This window comes from Pongo pygmaeus, chromosome 8 (genome assembly GCF_028885625.2).
Source record: "Pongo pygmaeus isolate AG05252 chromosome 8, NHGRI_mPonPyg2-v2.0_pri, whole genome shotgun sequence".
Classification (NCBI taxonomy): Eukaryota; Metazoa; Chordata; class Mammalia; order Primates; family Hominidae; genus Pongo; species Pongo pygmaeus.
In genome coordinates, this window is record NC_072381.2 from 97,185,300 (window position 1) to 97,203,349 (window position 18,050).

General features: G+C 41.2%; 1 protein-coding gene across 9 annotated transcripts in view; it reads right to left on the reverse strand.

The window, feature by feature from the left end:
• Positions 1 to 686: 686 nt before the first annotated feature.
• CPEB3 (cytoplasmic polyadenylation element binding protein 3) overlaps positions 687 to 18,050 on the reverse strand; it is a 239,746-nt gene continuing 222,382 nt past the window's right edge. For all 9 annotated transcript variants that reach the window (XM_054436210.1, XM_054436208.2, XM_054436207.1 and 6 more), the window contains one exon: positions 687 to 4,501. In XM_054436210.1, coding sequence (XP_054292185.1) covers positions 4,274 to 4,501 — 228 coding nt within the window. In that variant the 3' untranslated portion in view covers positions 687 to 4,273. The remainder of the gene's footprint in view (positions 4,502 to 18,050) is intronic.

Genomic DNA, 18,050 nt, shown 5'->3' on the forward strand with positions numbered 1-18,050 from the left:
GGAGAAAGGCACTGTCTCACACAAGGACAGCAGTTGGTGGCAGGTTCTCTCTCTCTCTCTCTCTCTCTCACACACACACACACACACACACACACACACGACATAATGAAGACTTAGAGGGGAAAAAGCAATGAAACATTCTGTTGACTTAGCCAGATTTTAAACCCAGTGGTATTTCGGTTGGGTGACTTCATTCTCAGGGCCACAGGTTTGGCTGCACCTGGTGTTGTATAAATCCACCATGACATCCCTAGAGAACTGCACTGTGACATCCCTAGTCTTACACTAAACCACTGTGATAAAGGAAAAGGCTTCTCAAAATCTCACATGTTCTGCTCATTCTGTCAGTTTATTACCCAATTATCCATTACATTTCCAATCACTTTACATAACCAACCATTTTCATCGTTGTCACACTATTGTAAACCACATCAGCAAGTTAATACATAAAGCTTTGCATTTCAAAAAACTAGACACTTTAGTAACAATATTACAAAGGTTTTAGCTTCAAAAATAACTGAAAATGAAAAAAATAAACTTTTAAAGAATTAGCATCATAAAATTAATTTATTCCAATAAAAATACAAAATAATATTATGACATTGACCAGATATGAAAGTCCCTCCCAGAAACAACTCTATTAATGATTGAGAAAGCACTCCTTAAAGAAAATACAAAATAAAATGAAAAATATGTAAATATGTTTAATTTTTTTCTTAGCAAAAAATCTTTCTAAAAATAACAATGAAAATTTGTCTCAGTACAAAGGCTACATTACTATTGAAAAAATACCAGCATGAAGAAAAGGTACATATTTGACAGTAGAAAAATGATTTCAGTGAATCACAATGTCTAAAGTTTGCAATGAAAATAAATCTGCAATAAAGATTTATGCCTTTTTTCTTTTCTTTTTTTTTCTATTTTTTATACAAACAGTACAAACAGTATTGCACATAACAACAAATAGTCGAGGTTAGGTTATAGCCTTCAAAAAATCGACTAGTTCAAGTGTCACACCAAGGAAAGGCCACAGCAGGACCTGTGTTACCCAGGGGCTTCCCAGTCAAGTTGCAGGTCAGAACACCTCTGTGTTTTAAAAAATAATTTTTTTGAAGGACCCTCTCTTTTAATATAACATTAACAACTTGGGGGCACATTTATTTACAAAACAAAAGGGAACATGTTATAATTTAATAAACTAAAAAAGTTCTCTTTAAAAAAATACAAACAGAAGAACTCTTTCACAATCCTGGTCAGTCGCGCACAATCAACACTTGATTAGAAATATACAAATTAAGGGAAAGTAGTTTCCACCATCTATTCACAACTTTCAGCACCAAATGGAGTTTATTTTTTGTAACCTATTCTTCAGGACAATGTTTTTTGCCTTCACTTTAGCTTTATGCTGTACAATCTTCCAGCTTTTTAAAAAATCTCAGTGTTATTTTAATACATGAAAGAGGGGTGCTTCTTCAAAAAGTTTTGCTTCTTTCACATAATTAGGTAGATTTCTGTAGGTTAGATATGATCTTTAATATTATAGTTATAAAGCTCTAACTTCTTCATTTTCAAAAAACACAAATAAGCATGAAAAAAATAAAGTTACCCATCTGTTAAATCATTTTCTTGCAGAATTAAATTAATATATATTTTTCTGAATAAACTTACTTAGAAAATATCATTTTCTTTCCTATATTTCAAAATTGAGGTATTGCAAAAGATCATGTCAGTCAGAAAGCATGCCTTTTTCCTTAAAAAAAAAAAAAAAAATCTGCCAACTTTTGAAAACTGTCTAGAATACAAAAAGTAGTAGTGCATAACAAAATTTCTTGTACAGGTGAAAAAAAACCCACAAACATAGAAAAAAAACAAACAAAACCACACCTGGGCTGGAAAAAAGCAATTATTACCAAAAAGCGTCAAAAAGGGGAGGATTCTAAAATAAGCATTTTTAATCCAGTAAAAAACTATTTTGTTTTTCCTTTTTGAAAACAAACTATAGCTTGAGAGCCAGTAATTGCAACTAAACATGGGAGAACAAAACAAAAACAAGCAACACTAACTTAAGACAGTACAAGGACATCACAGCACAGAAAACACAGCAACTTAAATCTATTCTGCAGTGTCATATCCAGTCAGATTGTCCCCAGAATTCCAAAACATAGGAAGAAGATTAAAAAAAGATTTACATAGTCTTGCAATCATTGTGTGTGTTTATATATTACTATCTGCAGCCCAAGGGTGAATGCTAGAAAAATGTCCACGCTAGTGCTAGCAGGCCTTCATTCTAGACCACACTAGTGCTAGCAGGCCTTCATTCTAGACCACACTAGTGCTAGCAGGCCTTCATTCTAGACCACACTAGTGCTAGCAGGCCTTCATTCTAGACCACACTAGTGCTAGCAGGCCTTCATTCTAGACCACACTAGTGCTAGCAGGCCTTCATTCTAGACCACACTAGTGCTAGCAGGCCTTCATTCTAGACCACACTAGTGCTAGCAGGCCTTCATTCTAGACCACACTAGTGCTAGCAGGCCTTCATTCTAGACCACGCTAGTGCTAGCAGGCCTTCATTCTAGACCACACTAGTGCTAGCAGGCCTTCATTCTAGACCACGCTAGCGCTAGCAGGCCTTCATTCTAGACCACGATAGTGCTAGCAGGCCTTCATTCTACTCAAGCTTAACAGGATAAATCCAGGGAATTAAGTAGTTAGTTTCTCACCCAGACAACCAACTCTGCCCAGGCCATCTTATTCTGTACAGACATTTCTTTAGCATCACCATTACACAACTTTCTTAAAAATGTGCCTAGTTTGTCAATCTGACAACTTATCTCTATATCCTGTATATATTCTTAGTGTTTGTAAGCTAAGATGAGCTCTTTGGTTTTCTGGACAAGGTCTGAAGCTATGTAAAATGGTGCAAGCACTAAGAGATTGTAACTAAGAGCTCATGTGTTAGTTTATAATATATCAGTTATGAACTGTCAAGTTCGTTAATGTCTGACAGAGGCTTTAAACAGTTAAGTTTGATCACAGTTAGACATAATCACTTTACTATATAAAATAAATTGCACAATATATAACAGAGCACCGCAAAGTACTTCATCTACCATCCACAAATTTGCTTGAAGAATATCCTACACCTAGGTTTTATATCGGTTGTAATATAGGTCATTCTGTTATGGGCTCTTCCCATTCAAAGCATTCCATTTATTGAGGCATGCCTTCCTCCGGTCAATTACCAATTCTTCGAATGAAAAAAACTTTTTTTTTAAAAATGAGTATTTTTATAGCTTATATAGATTCTTAATTTGTGCATTGTGGGAACGTTTTATACTAGACATTGGATATAAAATTTATTGCATGCAGCAACCTGATTAAGTAAACATGCAGTCAGAAATAGTGACCTTCCACCGAAGCTTTCTGAAGTCTATTCTGATCTCCGTTCGGCAGCTGACTCTATCCCTAAAATCACAAAAGTGTGTTGTTGGGTTTTTGTGTTTAATCGATATCTTAGCCTGAATAGAGTATTATGGTATTAATAATACCATTTTAATAGCAGCAAAAGCTATTGCAGCATAAATTTACATAATACTAAAAGATCTAACCAAAATCCTCGGCAAAACAAAAATCAAACATGAAGGAAAAATAAAAGATCCAGCTTATGAGGTATCCTTACAAGTCAAAATAGAGAGCAACTAAAGGCTTATTTTCATGAAGGGTTATCCTTACTCTAAGTGACCCGAACTAATGATTGCTGAATTGTTGTGAAGTTTTTGCTACATCTGCCACCTACTCACGAGTATTACCTTTGGTAAGTCTTGTCCTAGGGGCAACTCTCTAAGTTTCTGAAAATAAGTGCATGCTCCAGTTCAAAACAATCAGAACAACACCACCACAACAACAAACAAAAGAATCACAGACAGTAGCCTGACGGCCGCTGATGAGAATGGCAGTCTACATACTGTCACGAGTGACAAATCAGATATAAAAAATTAAGGTACCAAGCAGACAAAGGTGTGAATCAAAGTGCAAATCAGTACCATTCTACACTCTGCAATTCTGCATTATACTGGACACTGAGTTCAGTAATATGACTGTAAATAATAATAATAATAATAATAATAATAATAATAAAAAGACCCAATTCTTCTTTAAAAATCGAGAACAAATGCACAGATTTCCAGAACACTGTAAGCCCTGAGGCAGTGCCCTCTCTTTTCCCTCCTTGTTATCTACTCCAGTACTTGTGGCTGGGTCGGCCCGTGGCTCAGCTCCAACGGAACGGGACGTGACGAGGGCGGTCGCCTCCCTCCTTCACCAGCGGTTTGTGGAACTCCCGCCCGGCTCGGGAATGTATGCTCGCCCAGCAGTATTCACAGTAATACTGCAGACAGGTGACGTTGGCACAGAAGAACGGGGCAAACTTCCCACCACAGCGTGTGCCCTGGCACTCATCACACATCTGATCATCCAGCACATATGGCTTTACTTCAACCTGGACCCAAAGAGGAAAGACAGAGAAAAATGGTTTAGCAAAGCTTCCTCACATGTCTTGCTTTTGAGAGTTTACACTATAGCTTCATGGTATGTCTCAATCAGACGCTGCTTTCAACTCTGCTGGTACTGGATGGTAGTTGAGAGCATGGGCTTTGGAATAAGCTCCTTGATTTACTTCTTGTGTGATATTAGACAAATTCTTAAAATCTCTGTGCCTCTGTTTGCTCTATCACTGTATCTGTAAAATGGGTATGTTTACACACACATAAACACATTACACACACACACTTGTGTAATCTGTAAATGCGTATAACAGTGTTTACATCAAAGGGTGCTGGGGAGGATTAAGAGGGGCTATGCACGTCAAAGCACATGAGCTGAATCCTGAAAGCCGGGCAGCATCTGACAATGCAGGCAAAGAAGAACGTTGCAGGGAGAGGAAGCAGCCAGGACAAAGGCCATAAGCAGGAGGAGGCAGGCACATCCTTGGGAGATGCTGTGGCTGGAGCCAGGCCCGAGGGCAAGAGGCACAATGAATATGGGAGGAGCTGAAGGGAGATGCTGCTGTGAGGCTGTGCACTCAGTGTCATAATGACACAGCTCCCTGAGACTAACACCCCAATATTGCATACCATGGACTGGAGAGGAAAAGGGACTCACAGCTGAAGTGTTAAGAAGCTACTATAATAATTGGGGCTTTTTTATTTTTGGAACTTTCTCTGTTGCCTTAATCTCCCCTCAACACTGGAAACTTCAATAGAAGACAACTTTTCATCATAGGCCTTTAGGGAACCTTTTTAAATCTAAATGAAGCAAAGCTGCATGACTGAAAACCAAAAAAAGAAAAAAGTTACCACGTTCTCACCCACTTTCCTTTCCTAGAACTTTAGAAAAGAAATATCATTAACTTTATTATTATTTTTTAAATTATTATTATCATTATTTTTTGAGATGGAGTCTCACTCTGTCACCAGGCTTGAGTGCAGTGGTGCGAACTCGGCTCACTGCAACCTCCGCCTCCCAGGTTCAAGTGATTCTCCTGCCTCAGCCTCGCGAGTAGCTGGTATTACAGGAGTGTGCCACCACGCTCGGCTAATTTTTTTCTTTTTTTTTTTTTTTTGAGATGGAGTCTTGCTCTGTCGCCCAGGCTGGAGTGCAGTGGCACAATCTCGGCTCACTGCAAGCTCCACCTCCCGGGTTCACGCCATTCTCCTGCCTTAGCCTCCCGAGTAGCTGGGACTACAGGCACCCGCCACCACACCTGGCTAATTTTTTGTATTTTTAGTAGAGACCGGGTTTCACCGTGTTAGCCAGGATGGTCTCGATCCCCTGACCTCGTGGATCCACCTCCCTTGGCCTCCCAAAGTGCTGGGATTACAGGCGTGAGCCACCATGTCCCGCACACTCGACTTATTTTTTGTATTTTTAGTAGAAACGGGGTTTCACCATGTTAGCCAGGCTGGTCTCAAACTCCTGACCTCAGGTGATCTGCCTGCCTCAGCCTCCCAAAGTGCTGGGATTACAGGTGTGAGCCACCATGCCTGGTCGAAATAGTATCTTATTGTGGTTTTGATATGCATTTTTCTAATGACTGACAATGTTTAGCATTTTTTTCACGTGCTTGTTGTCCATTTGTATATCTTCTTTGGAGATATACAACTCAATGGGGAAATGCATAGAGAATAATTCACATAAGAATTCACAGACAATTCACATAAAAATATTTGTATTAGCTGGTTGTGGTGGGAAGCACCTGCAACCCCAGCTACTCAGGAGGCTGAGGTGAGAGGATCACTTGAGCCCAGGAGTTCAAGCCTGGCCTGAGCAGCACACTGTTTCCCTGGCTCTTAAAGAAAAAAAAAAAAAAGATGTTCATATTTACTTGTAGTCAGGAGAAAAATTGAGGCCATTTTATTCTCATCAGACTGGCAAACATTTAAAAGACTGATAATTATTTCTCATCATTTGCTGATAGAAATATGAATTGCTACAACTTTTTTTTTTTTTGAGACGGAGTCTCACTCTTGTTGACCAGGCTGGAGTGCAATGGTGCAATCTCAGCTCACTGCAACCTCCACCTCCCAGGTTCAAGCGATTCTCCTGCCTCCACCTCCCAGGTAGCTGGGATTACAGGCGCCCATCACCACACCCAAACATAATTTTTATATTTTTAGTAGAGATGGAGTTTCACCATGTTGGCCAGGCTGGTCTCAAATTCCTGACCTCAGGTGATCCACCTGCCTTGGCCTCCCAGAGTGCTGGGATTACAGGCATGAGCCACCACACCTGACCTGCTACAACATTTTTGAAAAGCAAACTAGCAAATTATTCAAATTAAAAATATGTATACCCTTCGACCCAAGAATCCCACAGTTGGATATTGTTCCTGCTGTAATCCCAATGCTCGGAAATATAACCACCAGATGTGAGGACATATGTAAAGTATATCTATTGCAAGACTTGTCCACAATGGCAAAAAATCAGAAACAAAGTAAATGTCTACCTACAGGGAAACACTTGAATAAAATGTGGGTTATCTATTCCCATGGAATATCATGCAGCCATGAAAAAGACTTAATTAGTGCTCCATCAGTTGATGAGAAAAGATTTCCATTACACAGGGACATCAGGACTAAGTGGAATGATGGATACAAATACCTACTGCAAGCTGTAAAATGCTGAACAAACATATGTAAGGTCATGTAATACATTTGTGCTGATATTTGAAAATGCAGTATTAATAAAACAGCACCTTCTGTCTATTTGGGCTTCCAACTAAGCTTGGTAACAATGCTCCTTACTGGCTGAAGGGTTTTGAGGGATCTAGTCTACATAGTACTTCAGATGTGTCATGAAGGTTTTCATAACTGCCTCGAGGCCAGAGGCACAGAGTGATGCCTTTCTTAGGGAATAACATATACCTCAAGTTATTATTCCAGAAACCAGGCACTTCTCCTTTTTGGTGCCAAAATATCTTGAATGTTGATGTTTTTTGATGAAAATCTTGCTAAAATGTACTACTCCCCCACCCCCTCTTAAGCAGGAGACATTACGAACATTCTTCATAAGGAATGCCAAGTAATACAATGCAGTAGAGAGTTTTCACATTTTCTGCCGGCCCCCTTCAAAATCTGGTGGTCTGCTATCATATCTAAAACACCTTCCAAACACCTCTTTTAAGTTTGCAATTTCCCATCATTTTCATTTTGCCTAGAAAGCTAGAAAAATCAAGTTTGTGAAGAGCTGAACATTAAATGCCAATAGATATGACTCTTAATATGGTGAAAAAAAATAGGCTGGGTGCAGTGGCTCATGCCTGTAATCCCAACACCTTGGAAGGGTGAGGCAGGAGGATCCTTTGAGCCCAGGAGTTTGAGACTAGCCTGGGCAACAACAACAAAAAAATTAGCCATGTGTAGTGGTATGCACCTGTAGTCCCAGCTACTTGGGAGGCTGAGGCGGGAAGATCCCTTGAGCCCAAGAGATAGAAGCTGCAGTGAGCCAAGATTGTGTCATTGTACTCCAGCCTGGGTGACACAGTGAGACTCTGTCTCAAAAATACATATATTTTTATATATAATATAAAATAATAATAAAAATAAACAAAGAACGTGGCTTTTGGATTGTGACTGTGCTCTCAGGGGCCTTTCCTGAAAGCTTCCAGAGGGCAGTCTTCCAGATGAGTGAGAGTGCTGTCCCTGCAGAGCTGCTCCTGCACCTGTTTATGAGGTGTTGTCTGAAGAGCAGAGGCTTGCCCAAAGACAAGACACACACCACGATGATCCACAAACACAGATGTGCAAGTTAGCTACTACAACCTCTCAAACAGCAACAGTCAAACAGTATTTCTGGATTGAAATCAACAGAAGACAGGCAGAGCAAGATGGAAGAATAGAAGTCTCCACCCATCAACCTCCACCAGACCCGTGCCCCACAAGAACAGGAAGTTAATAACTATCTACACAGAAAAAAACACCTTTAGAAGAGCCAAAAATCAGGTAGGCCCTCGTAGTACTTGGCTTTATCTTCATATTGCTGAAAGAAGCACTGAAGAGTCAGAAAAATAGTCCCGAATCACCACGCATTTAAACCAGCCCAAGCCTGAGGGGAATCTCCAATTCCAGCAGTGGGAACTTGAGTTCCCCCAAACCTCGCCACCATGGGCTACAGTGCTCTGTGTCTCTAAATCAACTTGAATGTCAGTCTAGGCCATAAAGACTGCAACACTTAGGTAAGTCCTAGTGCTGAACTAGGCCCAGAAACAGTGGATTCGTGGGGCACGTGGCCTACTGAGACATCAGCCAAGGGAGTGCGGGCATCACCCCTGCCCTAACCCCAGGCCGCACAGCTCATGGCTCCGAAAGAGATCTCTTCCTTCAGTTTGAGGAGAGGAGAGGGAAAAGTGGGAAGAGCTTCGTCTTGCATCTTGGATACCAGCTCAGCCACAGAAGGATAGGCCTCAGTCAGAATTGTGAAGTCCCTTTTCCAGGCCCTACCTCCCAGGTGACATTTCTAGACACACCTTGGGCCAGAAGGGAACCCACTGCCTTGAAGGAAGGACCCAGTCCTGGCAGCATTCATTACCTGCTAGCTGAAGAGCCCTTGGGCCCTGAATAGCCAGCAGTGACACCCAGGACCTTGGGTGAGCCTCTGAGACTTGCTGGCTTCAGGTACCAGTACGGCCACAGTTGGGTAGAGCACTGGGCAGGCTCCTGGGGTCCCCAGCTCTAGGACTTGACTCTTGAATGGCATTTCTGGACCTGCCCTGGGCCAGAGGGGAGCCCAGTGTCCTGAAAGATGGGTTGCAGGCCAGGCAGTGTTTACCATGAGCTGACTTAACAGCCCTAGGGCCTTAACGGCCTGGCAGTACTTCTGATGGCTTGGGGTGGCGGTGGCTGAAAAGTGAGACTCCTCTGCCTTTGGAAAGGGGAGGGAAGAATGGGAAAGACTGCAATTGTGGTTTGAGTGCCAGCTCGGTCACAATACAATAGAATACCAGGTAGACTTCTAAGGTTTTCCACTTTAGTACATGATGCCCGGAGAGCACCTCTGAGTCTGCCCAGGGGCTTGGGGAACCTCGCTGCCCTAAAGGGAAAGCCACAAGCCTGGCTGGCTTTGCGACCTGCTGATAGTAGCGCCCCAGGGCCCTGAGCGAACACAGGCAGTAACCAGGGAGTGGTTATGGCAGGCCTTAGGCAAAAGCCAGTACTGTGCTGGCTTCAGGTCAGACACAGCACAGTCAGAGTGGTGGTGGCCACAGGGGTGCTTGTGTCACTCCACCCCCAGCTTTAGGTGGCTGAGAACAGAGAGACTGTTAGTTTGGGAGAAAGTAAGGGAAGAGAACAAGAATCTCTGCCTGGTAATGCAGAGAATTCTCCCAGATCTTGTCCAAGACCATCAAGGCAGCACCTCTATGAGTCTGCAGGAACCACAGCATTACTGGGCATGGGTGACCCCTAAAGCAGAAACAGCTTAGAATACAACACCTAAGTCCTTTCACATATCTGGAAAACCTTCCCAAGAAGGACAGGTATAAATAAGCCCAGACAGTGAAGACTACAATAAATACCTAATTCTTCAATGCCCAGACACCAAAGAACATCTACTAGCATCAACACCATCCAGGAAAACATGACCTCACCAAATAAACTAAATAAGGCACCAGGGACCAATCCTGGAGAAACAGAGATATGTGACCTTTCAGATAGAGAATTCAAAATAGTTGTGCTGAGGAAACTCAAAGAAGAGACAAAGTTCACTATATATGATAAAGGGGTCAATTCAACAAGAGGATATCGCAATTTTAAATATATATTCGGGCCAGGCACAGTGGCTCATGCCTGTAATCCCTGCACTTTGGGAGGCCAAGGTGGGTGGATCACCTGAGGTCAGGAGTATGAGACTAGCCTGGCCAACATGGCAAAACCCCGTCTCTACTAAAAAATACAAAAAAAAATTAGCAGGCATGGTGGCAGGTACCTGTAATCCCAGCTACCCAGGAAGCTGAGGCAGGAAAATTACTTAAACCCCAGAGGTGGAGGTTGCAGTAAGCTGAGATCGCGCCACTGCACTCCAGCCTGGGCGACAGAACAAGACTCCATCTCAAAAATACATACATACATACATATATACATATATATAAATTAATTATATATATATACACCCAACACTGGAGCACCCAGGTATAGAAGGTAAATATTAGTGCTAAAGAGAAAGATAGGCCCCAATACAATAATAGCTGGAGACTTCAACACCCTACTTTCATCACTGGCTAGATCTTCTAGACCAAAAATCAATAAAGACACATCTTTATTGATGAAAGATGCAGATTTAATCTACACTACTGAACAAAGGGATCTAATAGATATTTATAGAACATTTCATCCAAAAGCTACAGAATACACATTCTTTTCCTCAGCACATGGATCATCCTCAAGGATAGATCATATGTTAGGTCACAAAGTAAGTCTTAAAACATTCAAAAAAATTGAAATAATATCAAGCATCTTCTGTAACCACAATGGAATAAAACTGGAAATTAATAACAAGAGGAATTTTGGAAACTATACAAATACATGGGCAGGGCACAGTGGCTCACACCTGTAATCCCAGCACTTTGGGAGGCCAAGGCAGGTGGATCACTTGAGGTCAGGAGTTTGAGACCAGCCTGACTAACATGGTGAAACCCCGTCTCTACTAAAAATACAAAATTAGCCAGGCATGGTGGCACATGCCTGTAATCCCAGCTACTTGGGAAGCTGAGGCAGGAGAATCGCTTGAACTTGGGAGGTGGAGGTTACAGTGAGCCGAGATATCGTGCCATTGCACTCCGGCCTGGGCGACAAAAGTGAAACTCTGTCAAAAAAAAAAAAAAAAAACACACACACAAAGAAAAAACAAATACATGGAAATTAAGCAATATGCTCCTGAATGACCAGTGGGTCAATGAAGAAATCAAGAAGGAAACTGAAAATTTTCTTGAAACAAATGATAATGAAAACACAACATACCAAAATCTATGGATACAGCAAAAGCAGTACTAAGAGGAAAGTTTATAGTGTAAGCCTACATCAAAAAGGAGGAAAAACTTCAAATAATCTAATGATGAAACTTAACTAGAAACACAAGGGAGAACAAAACCCAAAATTAATAGAAGAAATAATAAAGATCAGAGCAGAAATAAAATGCAATTGAAATGAAAAAGACAATAGAAAAGTTAAACAAAACTGACAAACTTTTAGCCAGACTAAGAAAAAGAAAAGATTCAAATAAATAAAATCAGAAATCACAAGGTCAGGAACTTGAGACCAGCCTGACCCACATGGTGAAACCCTGTCTCTACTAAAAATACAAAAATTAGCTGGGCATAGTGGCATGCACCTGTAATCCCAGCTACTGGGGAGGCTGAGGCAGGAGAATCAGTTGAACCCGGGAGGCGGAGGTTGCAGTGAGCCAAGATGGCGCCACTGTAATCCAGCCTGGTGACAGAACGAGACTCCTCAAAAAAAAAAAAAAAAATCAGTCAATCATATCAACAGAATGGAGGATAAAAACCATATTATCATTTTAATTGATGCAGAAAAAGTATTTGATAAAATTCAAAATCCCTTCATGACAAAAACCCTCGGCTGGGTGTGGTGGCTCACTCCTGTAATCCTAGCACTTTGGGAGGCCGAGGTGGGTGAATCACTTGAGGTCAGGAATTTGAGACCAGCCTGGTCAACATGGTGAAACCCCGTCTCTACCAAAAATATAAAAAAATTAGCCAGGCGTGGTGGCGCACACCTGTAACCCCAGCTACTTGGGAGACTGAGGCATGAGAATCCAGGAGGTGGAGGTTGCAGTGAGCCAAGATCATGCCACCACACTCTAGCCTGGGTGACAGAGCAAGACCTTGTCTAAAAAATATATATATAAATCAAAATAGATTAAAATCTTAAATCTAAAACCTCAAACTATGAAGCTACTAAAGGAAAACACTGGGAAAAATCTTTAGGACACTGGTCTTGGCAAAAATTTCTTGAGCAATACCCCCCAACAAACAGACAACCAAAGCAAAAATGGAAAAATAGGATCACATCAAGTTAAAAAACTTCTGCACAGCAAAGGATAAAATCAACAAAGAGACAACCCACTGAATGGGAGAAAATATTTGCAAACTACCCATCTGACAAGGGATTCATAACCAGAATATGTAAGGAGCTCAAACAACTCTATAGGAAAAAAATCTAATAATCCAATCAGATATGGGCAAAAGATTTGAACAGACATTTCTCAAAAGAAGACATACAGATGGCAAATGGAATATGAAAAGGTGCTCAACATCACTGATCATCAGGGCAATGCAAATCAAAACCACAATGAGATACCATCTCACCTCAGTTAAAATGGTTTATATCCAAAAGACAGGCAATAGCAAATGCTGGTAAGGATGTAGAGAAAAGGGAACCCTTGTACACTGTTGGTTGGAATGAAAATTGGTACAACCACCACAGAGAACAGTTTGGAGTTTCCTTAGAAAAGTAAAAATTGAGCTACCATATGATCCAGCAATCCCATTGCTGGGTATATACCCAAAAGAAAGGACATCAGTCTATCAAAGAGATATCTACACTCCCATGTTTGTTGCAACACTGTTCACAATAGCTAAAATTTGGAAGCAACCTAAGTGTCCATCAACAGATGAATGGGCCGGGTACGATGGCTCACACCTGTCATCCCAGCACTTTGGGGGGCCAGGGCAAGCAGATCACTTGAGGTCAGGAGTTCAAGATCAGCCTAGACAACACAGTAAAACCCAGTCTCTACTAAAAATACAAAAATTAGCTGGGTGTGGTGGCGGGTGTCTGTAATCCCAGCTACCCGAGACACTGAGGCAGAAGAATCACTTGAACCCAGGAGGCGGAGGTTGCAGTGAGCCAAGATGGCGCCACTGCACTCCAGCCTGGGTGAAAAGAGTGAAATTCTGTCTCAAAAAAAAAAATATGAATAGATAAAGCAAAGGTGGAACATATATACAATGGAGTTCCATTCAGCCATAAAAAAGAATAAGATCCAGCCATTTGCAACAACATGGATAGAACTGGAGATCACTATGTTAAGTGAAATAAGCCAGACACAGAAAAACAAACATCACATGTTCTCACTTATTTGTGGGATCTAAAAATCAAAACAATTGAACTCATGTACATAGAGAGTAGAAGGATAGGCTGGGAAACGTAGTGGGGAGCTATGGTGGGGCAGGAGATGGAGATGGTTAATGGGTACAAAAAAATCAGAAAGAATGAATGAGACCTACTATTTGATATCACAACAGGGTGACTGTAGTCAATAATAACTTAATTGTATATTAAAATAAGGAGTGTAATTGGATTGTTTGTAAGTCAAAGGATGAATGTTTGAGGGGATGGATACCTCATTCTCTATGATATGCTTGTTTCACATTGCATACCTATATCAAAATATCTACTATCTACACCCACTATGTATAAAAATATGGCTTGGCACAGTGGTGCACATCTGTAACTCCAACACTTTGGGAAGCGGAAGCGGTTGGATCACTTGAGGTCAGGAGTTTGAGACCAGTCTGGTTAACATGGTGAAACCCAATCTCTACTGAAAATACAAAAATTAGCCAGGTGTGGTGGTGGTGCCTGTAATCCCAGCTATTCCAGAGGCTGAGTGAGGCAAGAAAATCACTTGGACCTGGGAAGCGGAGGCTGCAGTGAGCCGAGATCACACCACTGCACTCCAGCCTGAGCGACAGAGTGAGACCCTGTCTCAAAAAAAAAAAAAAAAATTAGCCAGGCATGGTGGCACACACCTATAATCCCAGCTACAATTACCAACAAAAATAAAAAATAAAAATAAATAAATAGTTAAAGAATAAAAGCACATAAGGAACCAAAAACAAACAAACAAAAAAACAAAAGAGAAGTAGCTGCATGAAGGATATGGGTGTTTAGGTTGGCTCGTACTAAAAGGTGATTATTTTGGGTCAAGTGGATTCACCCACATGACTAGTATTTATGGAGTGCCTGTTTCTTGTCAGTCACCTTATTAAAACTGAAATGAATTGTAGACCAATACAAAGTTCTTTCCTAAAATAACTTATGCTCTATAAAAGAGTTTCTGAAAAGCATTCCCAAACCATTTGTGGTTTTTGCCATATCCCAGTGCCATCTATACTATTACCTAATATTTTAGTAGATTATCCAAATTAACTCTATTTTTCCCAACAAACAAATATATAACAAAATAAAAACTGGCTTATCTGTTAACCACTACAATTACTTGGAATATCATTAACCTATGACACTTTGGACATACCAGTCTGGTGGGATCACGTTACTGATCTAATACCATTAAAGCTCAAATACTAGAGTCCCATGCAAATCTGATCACATCGTTAAGCTGAACCTCTGTTTCAAAGGGCCTTGCAGGCAAAGGAGATGAGACCTACCTACGGAGAGACACTTAGATTCCTACTCATAAGCCTAATGGAGATGACTATACCCAAAGTGCTGAAGAATACATGTAATTTACTGATGAGCTTGTAACCACTAAGGATAAGATGGATTGATATGGAGCCTTAATGAGTGGCTAGAGAAGATGGTAAAGGGAATAATATAGTTAGAATGCTACAGACAAAGAGAAAGCCATACTTTTTAACAAACTGATCTCAATGCTTAATTGTTTTGTTTCTAACAAGCTAGAGAAAATATTTCCGTCTGCAGTCATTTTGTTATTACTCAAAAAACTGACCTCCTGAAGTAAATAAAGCAATGGCTAAACAACTCTTAGCGGCAGAGAATAGACACTGGGGAGACCACAAACTATTCGCAGGTGCAGAATTCCTTCTCAGACCTCAAAAGTTGTAGTAATAGAAAGGAGGCATTGGCCAAGGTCAGGCTAAGTTTGAGTTATGTACTAAAAGTTCTATTAAGGACAGCCAAAGACTGGCCTCTGTTACAGTCTGTCTTTGGTGGTGGGAACAATCAAATAAATCAGTCAGACACCGGCCGGACCCGGTGACTCACGCCTGTAATCCCAGCACTTTGGGAGGCCAAGGTGGGCAGATCATGAGGTCAAGAGATCGAGACCATCCTGGCCAACATGGTGAAACCCCTGTCTCTACTAAAAATACAAAAATTAGCCAGGTGTGGTGGCGTGCACCTGTAGTCTCAGCTACTTGGGAGACTGAGGCAGGAGAATAGCTTGAATCCGGGAGGCAGAGGTTGCAGTGAGCCAAGATCACGCCACTGCACTCCAGCCTGGTGACAGACCGAGACTCAGTATCAAAAAAAAAAAAAAAATCAGTCAGATATCTAGTTATCCTAAGGCACGTAAAGCATGCTTATGGGTGACTAGAAGGCAAGTAGAAGCAAGGATTTCAGATAACAGAATCAAAGTAGACAAGCTGGAAAAAGAAGCAAAGTGAAGCGATATAATTTAATAGGAATAAATCTAAGGCTGGTATCTACTCAGAAAAATTGGCAGCACACAGCCAAAGTGTAGTATTGGGTCAAAAAAAGAAAGAAAGAAAAAAATTGGCAAAAAATTGGTAAGTCAAAGTGTAAAGAAGATGTAGTTAAGCAGCACATCAAGCAAGGCTTTAACTCAAAGAATCAGGAATATGAAGAGGCTGACAAAAGAACAAACCTAATCTAAGGATCTGTTGCAGGTCATAAGAAGGAAAACAATCAACTGGAGGTCATGGGTGTGAAGGGCAGAAGAGATGTGTAGAGTTGCCATACTATATCAGAGGAAAGAGATAATGACATGAGCACCTCTGTGCTTAAGAAAAATCTAGCAAACAGAGGTCAAGCCAGAGAATACTGGCTCCAGGTGGTGATTTCAGAGAACCCAGAAAATAGAGTAGGTGAGAAGTAGTATGGGGGCTACTTGAATGGAAAACATTAGCTCTGAGGTTGGGTTCCTCTTCTGGCTTCAAAGGAGAGGCTCTCATAATCACATTGTTGGGATAAACTACTGGACACAGGGACTTGAGTGAGTACCTTCTGTCTCTCTCCAGACTACCCAGAGATTTAGGTCAAATGCTACAAGGGGCCATTGCATTGTCAGGCTTTAACAACAGAGGCAAAATATTCAGACCACTGAAAGGAATAGCCAGCTGTACTCTGGGTAAGAAACCTCAACTCTGGCTTTCCATTTTGAGCACCTCACTTTAGAAGGACATGACATTGTCAGAAGGACCTGACTCACTTGGAGATTCTACACTATGCTGGCTGAAAGGAGGCCATGATTCACAATAGAGACATTTATAATATGGCCATAGACATCCACAGCATTTCCAGGATCAGAAGTAGAAACTCCATCCAACTAGAGGCTGCCCCGTGGTCACTGTTTCGTGTGAGCTCAATATACCGTGTGTTTCAGAAATACTCTGATAGCTCTTAGGAATGAACGAATTATATTCATTAAAGAGGTATACCTCAGTAATGAGGAATTTAGTTTCTTTGAGCTTTTCTTTTTTAACTCACTAGGTTACTTTGAGAAATCAGACCATACAAAGTAGTTATCAATGATAAAGAGAAGTGAGAAATCAACTGATAACATAAGCAAGCTGTTGACACAACATTTTCAATTGTTAAAGGCAACACAACAGAGCTAAGTCTAGACACAAGATAAACCAGAGCTCACTGCCATGATAATGTCCCCCATATTGGGTAATCAATGTATTAGTTAAGAAGGTTGCAAATATATGACTCAATCAAGAGAAGAGCATTTCTTTACTTTTTAATTTTTAATTTTACTTTTGAGACAGGGTCACTCGCTCTGTCACCCAGGCTGGAGTGCAGTGGCGTGATCTTGGCTCACTGCAACCTCCATCTCCTGGATTCAAGTGATTCTCGTGCCTCAGCCTCCCAAGTAGCTGGAATTACAGGCATGTGCCACCATGCCTGGCTAATTTTTGTATTTTTAGTAGAGATGGGGTTTCACCATGTTGGCCAGGCTGTTCTTGAACTCCTGGCCTCAAGTGATCTGCCTGCTTTGGCCTCCCAAAGTGCTAGGATTACAGGCATGAGCCACCACACCTGGCTAAAGAGCATTTCTAAAATGAGTATTATTTCTGACCAATAGAGGAAAATTTCAACCCCAGTTCACTGGTTTTTTTTAGACACATTCCTGAGGTCTGAGAAAATCTAAGGGAACATAGCACCTCAAATAAGTTTAATAAATTACATTTAAACTACAATAGCTTCATTTAAATAGTACATCTGGGACTCAGTGCTTTAACATGAGCCCATTTAGAATCAGTTCAAGTCATACTTTGAACTCACACCTGGGTTTTGCCTGTCCTTTAAAAAGTCAGCTCAGCCAGGTGCAGTGGGTCACACCTATAATCCCAGCACATTGGGAGGCCGAGGCGCAGAGATCATTTGAGCTCAGGAGTTCGAGACCAGCCTGGGCAACATGCTGAGACCCCATCTCTAACAAAAACACAAAAAATTGGCCAGGCGTGGTGGTGCACTCTTGTGGTTCCAGCTACTTGGGAGGCTGAGGTGGGAGAATCACTTGAGTCT